This window comes from Bombina bombina, chromosome 1 (genome assembly GCF_027579735.1).
Source record: "Bombina bombina isolate aBomBom1 chromosome 1, aBomBom1.pri, whole genome shotgun sequence".
In the NCBI taxonomy this organism is placed as follows: Eukaryota; Metazoa; Chordata; class Amphibia; order Anura; family Bombinatoridae; genus Bombina; species Bombina bombina.
The window spans coordinates 287,670,839-287,686,211 of NC_069499.1; the positions used below are offsets into that span (position 1 = coordinate 287,670,839).

The 15,373-nt window shown below is 35.6% G+C and overlaps 1 protein-coding gene across 1 annotated transcript in view; it reads left to right on the forward strand.

Moving 5' to 3' along the window:
- The window catches only part of CFAP221 (cilia and flagella associated protein 221), a 453,572-nt gene that overhangs the window by 340,486 nt on the left and 97,713 nt on the right, over positions 1–15,373 (forward strand). Inside the window, exons 15-17 of the mRNA XM_053698027.1 lie at positions 6,696–6,786; positions 7,678–7,796; positions 13,712–13,792. Coding sequence (XP_053554002.1) covers positions 6,696–6,786; positions 7,678–7,796; positions 13,712–13,792 — 291 coding nt within the window. The remainder of the gene's footprint in view (positions 1–6,695; positions 6,787–7,677; positions 7,797–13,711; positions 13,793–15,373) is intronic.

The following is a 15,373-nucleotide window of genomic DNA, read 5'->3' on the forward strand; positions in this document are numbered from 1 at the left end:
ATGATGAGACTTATGGGGAAATACTTTGGGCTCTCTGGTCTAGTGTGATTATTTGAGAAGCCTGGTGAGGCTAATTTTATCTTCAGAGCTCTATGCGAAGGTGAGACACATTACAATATAGAGGTTTTTGCATGATTTCTCTCCATACCGGCAAGTTTGAGATATTCTGGCCCTATACGCACTGCGCTTGGCTCGGAGGCAGATAGCATGCAACAATTTGTTTCAAGAGACACATAGTTAAAGGCAGCTTAGAGTTGAAAACACTGCAGGTGGTTCTGAGAGAAAAACAAACTGCAATGATTTACATAGATATGATGTGACCTAGACTGATAACCTACAGGCGGAAGATTGATCAAATATATACACTGCTAGGCAGACACTCCCCACAGAGTCCCTGTAGATAATGTTTAGCTTAGACAGAAGTGTAGCCTAAACATAAGTAGAGTAAGAAATATTACATGTTTGTTTTCATAGAACATTCCTTTTCAAATGTATGTCCAGTATATATATATATATATATATATATATATATATATATATATATATATATATATATATATATATACACACACACACTTCCTTTTAAAGAGACAGTAAAGTAAAAATGAAGCATTTGTGATTCAGAGGGCATGCAATTTTAAGTAACTTTCCAATTCTTCTATCATCTAATTTGTTTTGTTCTCTTGTTATCCTTTGTTGAAAAACATACTTTGGTAGGCTCATGAGCAGTATTGTATTACTGGGAGCTGCTGATTGGTGGCTGCATATATATGCCTCTTGTCATTAGCTCCCTAGATGTATTCAGCTAGCTCCCAGTAATGCACTGTTGCTCCTTCAACCAAGGATGCAAATAGAATGAAGCAAATTTGATAATAGAAGTAAATTGGAAAGTTGTTTTAACTTGTATTCTGTCTGAATGACGAAAGAAAGAGAAATATTTAATGCCCCCTTAATGTTTTTATTAACTTTATTTTCTTATACTTATTTAAAGAGCACTGGTACTGCTCCTAAGCTTGCTATAATGCTCCTGTTAACAGGTCTAAGCTTGAATGCACACACTTAAGCTTGTCACATGTGAAGAGCTAACGTGCGCATGCACAGAATGATTGCCATGTATTTGTATATATGGAAATAGGCATCAGCCAATGCTACTCTAACCAGATGTGAAAATGCAAGTGCACGTCGCTTGCTACTTCTTCCATCCATGTTGTTTGCTAGCTGGAAAGATATTTTCAGTTATTATAAAAAAAACACAAAACGTAATGTCTGTCCAACTTAGTTTAGATGCAATCTACTAAAGGTGGCTGTTAAATTGGAGAGGAATTTTTTAGACCACTTCCTGCATAGCAAATTATCTACTGGCAGCTGTAAGCTTTCAGGGGTACATTGCAGGTATCACATAGCTTAGGGGAGACACGTTTTAGCTTAGGGGTTATACACAGCACTGAGCTTCTATGGACAAGCACAGTACAGGAGGTATTTAGTGTGTAGTGGGAACCCAGCATTAAAGGAATAGCCAACACAGTTCTAATAATACAAGTTTTACCTCTGTAATTACCTTGTATCTAAGCCTCTGCAGACTGCCCCCTTACTTCAGTTCTTTAGAGAGACATGCATTTTAGCCAATCAGTGCTCACTCCTCAGTAAATTTACGTGCGTGAGCTCAATGTTTTCTATATGAAACATATGAACTAACACCCTCTAGTGGTGAAAAACTGTCAAATGCAGAGACGGCCTTCAAGGTCTAATAAATTAGCATATGAACCTCCTAGAACAAAGCAAAATTGGTGATAAAAGTAAATTGGAAAGTTGTTAAACATTACATGCCCTATTTGAATCATAAAAGTTTTTTTTGAACTTGACTGTCCCTTTAAAGAGACATTCTTGTTTAAAAAGATAGATAATCCCTTTATGCAAACTGGGAAATGGGAAATAACCAATGATGTTATATTAATATACTTTTTATCTCTATGATTACCTGTAGCTAAGCCACTGGAAAGCCAATCAGTGCTGGTTCTTGCATAACCATTATTCTCCACAGGAGTGAGCACACTGTTATCCATATGGCACACACAAACTAGGATTGTCTAGCTGTTGTGCAAGATTTAAAAAGCGCTGAGATAAGGGTCAGGCTGCTGAGGCTTAGAAACAGGCAAACTTAGAAGTTATAAAGTATATTACTATAACAATGTTGGTTATGCAAAGCTGGAGAATGGGTGGTAAAGGCAATATCTATCTTTTTAAACAATAAAAAAATTAAGTATACTGTACCTTTAAGTGTATTGTTTAAATGGTGAAACACTGAAGCCAACACTTAGATTAGAGGGAAAGCACATCATAGTTAGCACTTAGCATTGCAGGGGACACAATGCTGGACCTTAGCTTACATGTCAATACAATCAATACAATATGCTGCTGGCAGCGATTCTCTTATAGTAGGACAAACCACATGCAGGACTTTATGTTGTACAATTGTCACTTTACTCAGAAAGGTCATAGCTTACAGGGATGCATTCCAAGCACTTCTCTGAGAGGGTTATTACACACAACAGAGAAGTGCACTGCAGGGACCCCTTGTTTTAGAGAAGGACAGCAGTCGCACCTATCCTCTTGTAGGCAAAGCTACAAGTGGTACTTAGCTTAGAGCGGACCTCTTACTCTTTTGTTCTTTTTCAGTTAAAAACCCCCAACATATTTAAATATCAATAACATTTTATTTGTAATTCTATTTGTAGGTGTTTATACTAAAAATGCATATGTATTGCCAGCAGGTGTCTGATGGGAGATATTCAAGATATTACTCAACAAGTTATATATCCCCTAATAATATTGTCATTGATAAAAGGCTATACTATCTAAATCAGATATTCCTAAAATGTAGAACAAGGTTTACAAGTAAATCCCTAAGTACTGATTTCTAGATTAAATTAATATTTCCCTAAATCCATTGTAATTACATGGTCTAAATTTAGAAAAAAAAAATGTGCCCTATAATTGTGTCTTTAAGGGATATTCCAGCCAAAATTAGAAACCACATGGGTATTATTACAGTATTGTATTCAGATGATCAAGCGCCAAGGAGGGGGCGGTGGGTTCATATAGCTCCGATCAATTGGTACCTAGCATACCAAATTGGTAATCTTAGAAAAATAGGGGTGGGATCGGAGCGCCTAGCAGATGAAGGCTAAGGTATGGTGAACTGACAGGAGTGCTAGTAAATTAATAAAACTTTTAATACAATCTAACAGACTAAAAGCATGGATCCATAAACAAATATAAAATCAAATGTTATAAAATACCAAATGGATTCCCCAATATGAAACCAAGGGGAGCAGATAGTTAATCCCGTTAGCCTTGATATCCTATATGGACTTGGAAATCCTGACTAGATATCCTGATTAATTCTGGTGTGACTGAACTCTTCTTAAACGCTTAGTTACAGCAAAAAATGAAACACAACAATAATAATAAATCACACTGATGTGAAATAGTGACCAAAAAATAGTGTCCAAATTATAAAATTAAATGTGAATCCAACGTGTGGTGATGAAAATTGCTAAAAATATCCTGAAGAGTGTAATGACGTTGGTGTAACAGATAAAGTCAATATGAATTCAATATATCAGATAAGTGGGCTTAGTGTTGATCATCAAACGTACAAATAATATAAATATAAATATATAAAACAAAGCAAAAACAACAAAAATAAAAAAATATAAAAAATACAATAATAAAAAAAATAATAATAAAAAGTGAGCAAAAATGCAGAAAAAAATGCAAAAATGAAGAAAAAGGATGAAAAATAAAAATACAATACAAAATTCAAGTGAAGGCAAAAATAATTGTTAAATCCAAACTTGATTCTTTGTGATGAATCCGTTGGGTGAGTCCAATTCCTTGGTAATCTGTGAGAATCTTCTTTAGGTCCTCCTGTGTAAAAATGAATACGACAGTGCAGATTGCTTTCAACAGTGTCAGTGTGTAGAAAATTGGCTTACCAGTTCAGAGTCGACGCATTTCGGCTTCTTTATATGGGCCTTTATCAAGTCTTGATAAAGGCCCTGGTAAGCCGATTTTCTACACACTGACACTGTTGAAAGCAATCTGCACTATCGTATTAATTTTTACACAGGAGGACCTAAAGAAGATTCTCACAGATCACCAAGGAATTTGACTCGCTTAATGGATTCATCACAAAGAATCTAGTTTGGATTTTACAATTATTTTTACCTTCACTTGAATTTTGTATTGTATTTTTATTTTTCATCCTTTTTCTTTATTTTTGCATTTTTTTCTGCATTTTTGCTCACTTTTTATTCATTTTTTTTTAAAGATTTTTTATTTCGTTTTATATATATATATTTATGTTATTTGTACGTTTGATGATCAACACTAAGCCCACTTATCTGATTTCATATTGAATTTTTATTTATTTCGTATTAACTTTATCTGTTACACCAACGTCATTACACTCTTCAGGATATTTTTAGCAATTTTCATCACCACACGTTGGATTCACATTTACTTTTATAATTTGGACACTATTTTTTGGTCACTATTTCACATCAGTGTGATTTATTATTATTGTTGTGTTTCATTTTTTTTTTTCTTTGTCATTTTTTATATATCTTGCTGTAACTCAGCATTTAAGAAGTGTTCAGTCACACCAGAATTAATCAGGATATCTAGTCAGGATTTCCAAGGCCATATAGGATATCAAGGCTAGCAGGATTAACTATCTGCTCCCCTTGGTTTCATATTGGGGAATTTGGTATTTTATAACTTTTGATTTTATATTTGTTTATATTTGTTTTTACTTGTGTGCATGGATCCATGCTTTTAGTCTGTTAGATTGTATTAAAAGTTTTATTAATTTACTAGCACTCCTGTCAGTTCACCATACCTTAGCCTTCATCTGCTAGGCGCTCCAATCCCACCCCTATTTCTCTATTATTACGCTATTGAACAGAAGCCTTTTTGTAATATACATGCATTAGCAAAAATGCTTCTAATAAAAGCTATAGCTGTTTCAAATGTGTATTTAAGTATGCACCGTGCACCAGCATTTTAAACACAGCACTTGGCGAGAGAGCCTAAGGTGCTTGTACCATCTGGTAATGACTCAATTTGTTAATTGCTGACATGAGACAAGCCCCACTGATGATCTGTACAGCTGCATTTTTTTAATGTAGGTGCAGTGACAATATCTAGCTATGCTTCACATGCACGTGCAGAGAAAAATGGTAACACTAAAACAGTGATAACTTTTATAAGAAGCATTTTTGCCAATACATGTATAAAGAAAATAAGTTCCTATTCAAAGATGTAATAAATATATGTACATTTAAATTTTGACTGGAATGTCCCTTTAAATAGAAATGATACCGATGCTTTGTATTAGCAAATCATGGAATCAACACATTACCTATATCTTATATTATGCACAAATAGAGGGATATAAAGCATTTTGTTAAATCCACTTGAAATATGGGACCTGCTATTCAAAATCACTCAAATTGTCAAAAACAACAGACGTATATTGTCATAGAAACCACGCTTTGCTGGGCACGTATATTGTTGCAGGATACAATAGGCGCTTACATTTATCACATTTTTCACTCCCCCATTAGATATTTTATTAAATTGCTATTAAAAAAAAAAAAAAACTTAATTAGTGTCAAAATATGCTACAAACCGTCTCCACCTGCTTGCTTGTGAATGCTGTTGTAAACACTAGCAACGATGTCAGCCCCAGACAACAACAATTACTTATAACTAAAGCAAAACTGCAGCAATTTTACATTTTTAACATTATTTTTTATATGAAATCTAATTAAATAACAAAAATACAAAAAGTTTTTTATATATATAGTTTTCAAACAACTATACATACTCTTGCTTGGTTGCTGCTTGATTCTCACTAAGTTACATCTTTTTGAAGAAGCATGAAAATAAGAGTATGGCTTGAAGCATTATGGGCCAGATTTAACAAGCTGCAGATGCTGCTGTCTCCGCCCGAAGTTTCCGGCTCGCTGGTCGTAAGACGGCTGCTTCTTAACTTGTCCGCCACCTTTTAGGTGGCAGACTGCAATCATCTGATCCGATCGAGATGGTTGACACCCCCTGCTAGCGGCCAATTAGCCGTGAATGTTCAGGGGACTGCATTGCACAAGCATTTCACAAGAAAAAAAAGGAAAAAAGTGTAGAAATTGGAGATTTAGAAAATAAAGGGACATTAAACACTAAATAAATGCTAGATAGAACGATGCATTCAAAGAATAGATTAGTCTGAGATTAAAATGTAGATGTATTTTATAGTTTTATTAGCTGTTTAAATACTGACAAATCAAGTGTAACGTTTTAGTGTTTATAAAACAATTGGAGCTGCCATGTTGTAACTTAGGTTACCTTCTCTGCTGTGGCCAATTAATGACAGTTATAAATAGGTCACTAGAACGTTCAGCCAATGGCTGTGTGGAATATAACAGTATTCTGCACTTCTATTTCTAACAGAAACTGAAAATCTCATCATTTCAGAATGGAATTACAGGAAAATGGGACAAAATAAATAATAAAAGTATATAGCCGACATTTTTTATATATATGATTTGTCATTTTATATTACCATATCAAAATGTTTAATGTCCCTTTAAATGTTAATTACAACTATCACTGTGATTATTATTTTTTTTCAGGTCCTTATACGATGTCGGATGAATCTCAGATTAATTTTACTTCGAAAACTGGTTCAAAGTTTAAAAAGCAAACATGAAGAAAAACCATTTGGTAAACTAGAAATATACAGTAGATTAATGTTTTACATAATTCACTCCTGGTTGCCTCCATAAATTTACCGTAAAAAAATATGTAAACCGAAATAAGTGGATCTTCCTAACCTGAGATGAAACTGTCATTCGGACTAAATATTTTCAGTTGACCATACATTTTTAATTTGTTTGAGAGTCCGAACTCAAAGTGATGACAAACACAATTTTATAATAAATATAGCCTACTGATCTATTTGTATCAGCCTTTTGCCCAAATATTTATTGGAGTCATATACTCATTTTGCTTTAAACTAGACTTCATGCAACTATGATATATTATGGCAATAATGCACCTGCATTTGAAAGCCTTGTCATGTGACTTGCTGAGGTTTGTATTGGGTCAGTAAGATCTCAATATTTTTTACTAAAAGTAAATCTGCTAAGCCATTTGTATTGCAAAAAGGTATATTTTCTAAACTAAAATGCATTTCAGTTTTGACCGTCATGTCCCCTTTAAATAAGTCAAATGTGCTCTTCTAAGTGCCGCAGTTATATTCATGCTTATTACAAGGGCCCACTTCTCTAGGTTATAGGTTAAAGACATAATTTCACCATCACACATCTTCATCACCTTATGTCTGGAACGTGTTTTTCCTTTAGTCTCTCTTACTGTGCTGCTTTTGTACATATGGTTGTACTAAATATTGCTAAAAACAGTAAAACTTAACAGCTTAACTAAATATTTAGATTTTTCTAAACGTGGAAAACATGTCCTTCATTTTTGTTTATTTAAACAGAATTAAGAATATAATAAATGTCCATCTGAGGATGTGTGAGCATTAATACATCGCTATTAATCAAAGAGTTCTAGGCCTCCTGGATTTACTAGCTAATGCTTGTCTTCTTGTAGATAAAGGAAACCTGTTTTCTAGTGAAGAGGAAGACGCAGACATGTATCAGCTGTCAGTACAAATTGTTACCCCTCCTGAGTTTCCTGCTTACCCCACAGAGGTGCCCACTGTTGAAGTGGTAAGTCCCGGTGATCCTCTCAATACCAAGAAGTACTGGTTGCATGTACCTATGGGGTAGATTCACTGCAGGCAGCTCGAAGCTTAGCGAGTACAGCACTTAACTTACAGCACAACACAGCAGCAGCCGGCTTATAACTACTCGGGACCAATAGCGAAATGCTGTGCTTTAAAAGGAAATTAAACCCTAAATGAATTTTCTAAGCACAGTATTGAGGTTATTCCCCGCCTCCCTCTAGTCATGGGTGCCGCCATGTTGAAATCTAGCTTTCACTGTATTTCTGAGCTGACGTGTTTACACATGTGCAGCTACTCTCTCTTAAAGGGACATTCCAGCCAAAATTGGAATCCACGTGGATACATTTCAGATTTGAATAGAAGCATTTTTGTAATATACATGTATTAGCAAAAATGCTTCTAATAACAGCTATAGCTGTTTCAAATGTCTATCTAAGTATGCACCGTGCACCAGCATTTTAAATACAGCATTTGCTCAGAGAGCCTAAGGTGCTTGTTCCATCTGGTAATGACTCAATTTGCTAATTGCTGACATGATACAAGCCCCACTGGTGCTCTGAGCAGCTGCATCACTTAAAATGCTGGTGCACTGAGAATATCTAGTTATGCTTCACATGCATGTGCATAGAAAAATGTTATAACTTTTAATAGAAGCATTTTTGCAAGTACATGTATATTGGAAATATGTTTCTATTCAAAGATGCAATTCATGTATGTGCATTAAATTTTTTTACCGGAATGTCCCTTTAAGATGGAGTTAGTGCGAGACAAAAGATAGTGTGATATCGTGTGTTTGAAGGAAGAATTTGATAAGTGACAGAGTTGTGGTTTTGCACATAATGTAGGAGGGATGGAAAATTACATGAATATCAGATAATAAGATGAAATTCTTGTGAAAGAGAGGTTAATATAGAGGAAATACAATAGAATTTCCCCATTTTCTTCATAGGTGGAAGTTTAATCTAATTTATTTCCGTGTGTGGAGAGACACATGTTCCTTTACATTCTGAGAGATGTAGTACAAATGATCAGAATCAAATACTATTGTAAATATAAGTGATGTTATTAACAAATAGGGAGATAGTGAAACAATGAGATTATTATATACTATACAGACATTCAGCTTCAGTGATGTTTCATCAATTTACACAATAGTACATCAGTGTCACATGACCAAGTGACCGCATCATGTGTTTTGACATCTGTCTACAAACAGTAACAACACTTTATAGCTTTTGTAGACAATAGTGGCACAGAGCCCACAGTGAGTGTGTCAAGTATTTTAGACCACTAAAGAGTCACACAACTTCTTAAAATCCAAATGCAAACACAGAATCTTAAAAGCCAGAGTTAGTTCACTATATTTAGCTGACCTAAGCTATTTCTCATATTCATGGCATGAGTATTTACCTTATATAGATAATATAATTTTTTTTCTAAACCTGGGGAATATTTATAAAGTCATTGTTATATAGCCTAAAACTTTAGCATGCCATATAGACCAGGAGCTCTTACATTTTGTCCTACTAAACCTTGGTTCAGCTAGGTAGTGTGCAGATATAGGTAGCCTGTGTTCCATGGTTTAGTTGTCCTGAGCGTATAGATTGACATAGAGATTATGCAAATAAATATTTACTTGAGTTGACTATTTTTTGCATTTCATTGCAGGACATGAGCCACCAGTCTGACTATGCACTGAAATCTAAATGAAAATGTGTATCGATTTGATAACTATGTGTAATTTCTTTCATACAGGTGGTGATCGTCCACAATCCTGGTAATTAGTCTTCCCTGCCACTAGGAGGAGGCAAAGATTCCTAAACTCCAAGAGCTCTATAAAATCCCTCCCACCTCACTGGTACCCCATTTTTGTCGTTGCTTTAGCTGGAGGAAGGTGAACAATGAAGATGTGCATGTAATTCTTCAGTGAGAGGTCCATTTCCCCTCAGAGTGCAGTGCCTTGTCAGAGGGATGTATGTGGAGTATGGGTTGTGTCTCAACTATTCACCTCATGGGAAATTAGTCACAAGCCTTCCACGGGTGTTGCAGGGACATGCCATTTGCCTCCCTGCTAGTTCTTCAGTATACTTCTATTCCATATCCTCTGCTGATATGTTTTAGCACGGATTTGGCTTTTGGTTTGGCTTTCTACTGGTTTTACTATATATATATATATATATATATATATATATATATATATATATATATATATATATATATATATATATATATATGAGCAAAAAAGATGAATGTAGGGATGGCGCTGTAAATACACCCTAAAATATATATATATTCTAGTATGACTAGAGTGTTGAATTTGCTGCCTATGAATATCTATCTCGAGAAAACTGTATCCCCAAAAACAGTGAACCTGATAGAATAAAATGTGTAATGGAATAGGAAAAATGGGGAATAGGGAATATTCAAGATGGCGCAACACTCGAAAAGTAAGACCCTAGATGTGGGTATCTATTTATAAGTGAGTAAAAAACCAAGTTAGCTGGAATAAAACAACTGGTTAATGTGTATGTCCGGGTATCCAAATGATAAAAAATGCTGTAGATAAGAAATAGGAACAACTGTTGTTGTTTGGTAGCACTATTAAATGCTATTATAGAGTTAAATAACATATGGTATCTAAAAATGAATGTATACAATATGTACAGTTAACTATGATGGAATATAGTTAACAATATAGTTGTTCTAGCCACGTAACTGGTGTGATTCCCACTGAATAGTGTATGACAGATTAGGTACACAAGAGTATAAATCAAAATGCTGCCATCTGCTTAAGGAGTAACCAAATATTAGCAGATGTGACTACGCTTGGTACTTGAATATTGTATTAGCCTAAGCGTACCATATGTAATGAAAAAAAATTAATAATAATAAAAATGATAGAGCAATTTCAATATCAAAATTAGATCGCTAAATATAGTCCAATGAAATTCAATAAAGTTCAAAATATAAGTCCAATATTGATGGAAAACTTCAATAGCTGTAAGTAGATGCGAGTTATGCAGATGTTTAAGCAAATATAAAAATGTATCCACGTTCCACAACGAGCCCGTTGGGAGTATACTTACACTCCGTTACCTCAATCTGATGAGGTAAGTGCCGCGCAGTGTATAGGTAGTTCTCCCTCCCGGTGTCTGTGGTATAGTGGAGCGATGTCCTCTTATGATCCAAGAATCTCTTTAGTACTCTCTCTCGAATTTGGAGCCGCCTCAATGAGGAAAGTCCATAAAAGGCCCCTGGCTCAAGGGAACTAATCAGGTTATTCTTCAGATCTAATTTTTCAAGTGAATTCAATCCAAAAAAGGATCTGTTCTTTAGTAGGGTGATCTTGTTATTGCTTAGTAATAAGGTGACAGCATTGTTAGGCAATACAGAGGGCTGCAAAGTTTCCACTAACTGTATATATATATAGCCCTGGGACAGGTTATTCCCCTTCATGTACGTTGCGTTCTGGCACGCTTATTCTTTTATTTGCCATCGGTTTTCGCACAAGCTCCCTATCTGTTAGTGCACTATCCTGTTGTCGGATGTGAAGTTTGTTTATCCTTCTGCGCTTTCAGTTTTGTTTCATAGGAAGATCTTCCTGACATTCATGGTTTCGTTTAGGCTTTGGTTTGTATTAAGTCTGTTGTTAAGCCAATTTCTTCCTAAGATATGGTGAGTCCACGGGTAATTACTGTTGGAAATATCACTCCTGGCCAGCGGGAGGAGGCAAAGAGCACCACAGTCAAACTGTTAAGTATCACTCCCTTACCCGCAACCCTCAGTCATTCTCTTTGCCTTTCGTGCATGGAGGAAGTAAAGTTTAAGTGTCTGTAAGAAGAATTGAAAATATAGCTACAAGCAAGTTTTTGGGGTATAGCCGTATTCCACGTTGGACCTTGCAGTCGTGGCTTTAAAGCAGTTTGGAACCTGCAAAGTGGTACTTGCTGTGTTTTCCAAATAGTTGCTGCCCTACTATAGAAAGCCAGAGTTGGATACTCTGTTCTTTCTTATTTTAAAAGGTCTCTGTGGGGATCTGTGTCCTCTCATACCTTGTGACTGTCTACATGCTGGACAGCGGATGGCAGGTATGTGCTTTCTCTTCCAGGTGGGGAGATTGAGCACTTAACAACTTAAGAAGACTCTGCTTAATTATTTGGCACATAGATAATCCTGTGTTAAGGGTTACATTGGGGCATGTGGCTGGCACTGTAGTAGCATGTGTGAAAAGGAGAGAGACTGGTTCCCCTTTGTTGGTAATGAAGGGGTTAACCAGCTTCATTAGGCTAGAATTTTTATTTGGCATGTAAAGATATGTGTTACTTCTGTTCTTCATTTTTTCCCTTGGAAATTTTGTAAAAGACGCAAGAGGGATTAGTACATGCTTATTTACAACTTTATTTATTCTTGTGTTTATGACTGTTATGCAACTTGCTGACCGAGTGATTTATATTGAGTGCTTAGGACTAGCACTTCTGATAGATAGAGACTAACACTACAAGATATCCGTTCTATAGTTTTGGAAAGTGAATATATTGCAGTGCAAAAAGTTTAGGCTCGCTTTTTTCGCCCTTCTTTTCAGTTTGCGCCGGTCAATGGCTCCACTTTCTTCCTTGTTTATGAAGACGGAGCTGTGCCATTTTCGCATTGCAGCATTGCGATCAGGTGACCAGCTCCCCTCTCAGACGGAGAATCGGAGCGGCGGGTCTAAAGGCAGAGTTTTTTTCATTTAATGTATAAATGTATTACGGTCAGATTCAGATTGAGCAATGTATTGCGGTCAGATTCTCTCTGTAGGAGAGATGGTATCTCTTTGGGGGCCATTTTACTTAATTTTTGTAGTGCAAGAAGTGAAACATATGCCACTATAGTCCCATTGTTTTGAAATGTGTTAACATAAAGCAAAACAATGTTTTATTACGAAATTATATCTTCTATGGTTAGAGGGTATTGCTAGAAGATAGGAACAGGGACCTATTCATTTTTTATTATGTGTTTACTACTTGCAGAAGATGCCTCATTACACATTTCTACTGCTGGAGGGTATTGGGGATTTTTCATATCTGGTACATATAAATGGTAAATTCTACCATTTTGATGTTTTTGCTTTTTCTGAGGCAGCCTTTGATAGGAAAGTCCTTCAGGCACTGGTCTCAGCTTAATGTGTTTTGCCTATGGGTCATTTTTTTAGTGCATATATATTTAAAAAAAACTGTGTGTATATATATATATATATATATATATATATATATATAAAGTGAACTTTTAATTTTTTAGTTTACTTTGGGTTGTTTTTTTTTGTGAAAACAGATGTTCTTTTTATCCCGCCTTTATATTGCATTACTCGTGGACTCCACAGCGTAGGTATTTGTTCCCAGGAATAATGGATTGTGGACTCTCACCACCTGTATGAAAGAAAAAATAATTTATGCTTTCCTGATAAATTAATTTCTTTCATGGTGATGAGATTCCACAAAACTCCACCCTGTTTATTTTTTTGGTTTTGGTTTATTTTTTATTTGCACATATTTTTTCCCTGCTTCTATTATTTTGTACTTATTACTTTTTTTCCTACCTCTTTTGCTTGGCTATACGTTAGACTGAGGTGCCAGTAAGGTGGTAGGGGTCTTATAGAGCTCTTGGGGTTTTGGAATCTTTGCCTCCTCCTAGTGGTGGGGAAGGCAAATTCCTAGGAGTAATGGATCGTGGACTCTCACCACCATGAAAGAAATAAATTTATCATTTAAGCATAAATTATGTTTTTACTCTGATAATATTCAGGCTATGCAACTTTCTCTCATCTCCTAATAGTCTCAATGAAGCTACAGAATATTCATTTCTCTAAAGTATTGATGTAAATGTTATTTCCAACACTTTTTATATGGTTCTTTCCACCAGGATTTAGGAGATCTCAAAGTAATTTGTCCCAAACCTGCAGATGTCATCCTTAAACAAGAACTTCCATACTACAAGTTAAAGGTAATACACCCAATCTGAGTTAACTTGCTTAATCCTTTCGCTGCTAAGCCTTTTTCATACCACTGATTTTGAGCTTTTTTTGCTGCTTACATTTAAACAGTGTCATTTTTCAGTGAGTAATCCACACAAATTATATTATATTTTATTTTGAACAGGTCCAGCAGATTCAAAGTATACCATCATATTTATATTTCATTAGGTCAGACGACTGCAACACAAAATCTTTAAATTACATTTTGAAAAAGTCTCAATTGACTACTGTTGCTACTACCATCACCTTACTAAGTTATCATCAAGGGTAGCTAAATTTGAAAGAGAGATCTATATGGGCTTTTTGGCGTTATTATATAAACTAGAGGGGCCCATTTGTGCCTGCAGAAATAAAAGCACTTTTTGACCAAGTGATCAACGTTCCCACAGTGATTATTTGGCTATACAGACTAAATTCATATATTTATTTAAGAGAGGGACTTGTCCACTACAAAATAAAATATTTGACCTGTCCGGGCCTAATTTAATTTTGGGCCATGATAGAAAGATAGTTGAGCAAGCTATGCACTCTTAATATCAGAGTGGATAAGGATGCTATACTATTTTTGGATTTCTGAACTAAACTAGGACAACAGTCATTAGTTTATAACATTATACTCAGTGAATGGAGAAACGAGAATCCACCTACATTTATACAACTTAAAAGCTCATTGTTACGTCAACTGATAGTGGAACAGTTTGATGCTACAAGTTACTTGAAGTTAAGAGTTAAGACTTTCTCTTGTTAAGTGTATCCAGTCCACGGATCATCCATTACTTGTGGGATATTCTCCTTCCCAACAGGAAGTTGCAAGAGGATCACCCACAGCAGAGCTGCTATATAGCTCCTCCCCTCACTGCCATATCCAGTCATTCTCTTGCAACTCTCAACAAAGATGGAGGTAGTAAGAGGAGAGTGGTGTATTATAGTTAGTTTCTTTCTTCAATCAAAAGTTTGTTATTTTTAAATGGTACCGGAGCATACTATTTTATCTCAGGCAGTATTTAGAAGAAGAATCTGCCTGCGGTTTCTATGATCTTAGCAGAAGTAACTAAGATCCACTGCCGTTCTCACATATTCTGAGGAGTGAGGTAACTTCATAGGGGGAATGGCGTGCAGGTTTTCCTGCAATAAGGTATGTGCAGTTAACATTTTTCTAGGGATGGAATTTGCTAGAAAATGCTGCTGATACCGGATTAATGTAAGTTAAGCCTAAATGCAGTGATTTAATAGCGACTGGTATCAGGCTTATTAACAGAGATACATACTCTTATAAAAGTGCAATATAAAACGTTTGCTGGCATGTTTAATCGTTTTTATATATGCTTGGTAATAAAACTTATTGGGGCCTAGTTTTTTTCCACATGGCTGGCTTGATCTTTGCCTAGAAACAGTTTCCTGAGGCTTTCCACTGTTGTAATATGAGTGGGAGGGGCCTATTTTAGCACTTTTTTGCGCAGCAAAAATTACAGACAGAGACATTCAGCTTCCCTCTGCATGATACAGGACATCTCTGAAGGGCTCAAAAGGCTTCAAAAGTCGTGTTTGAG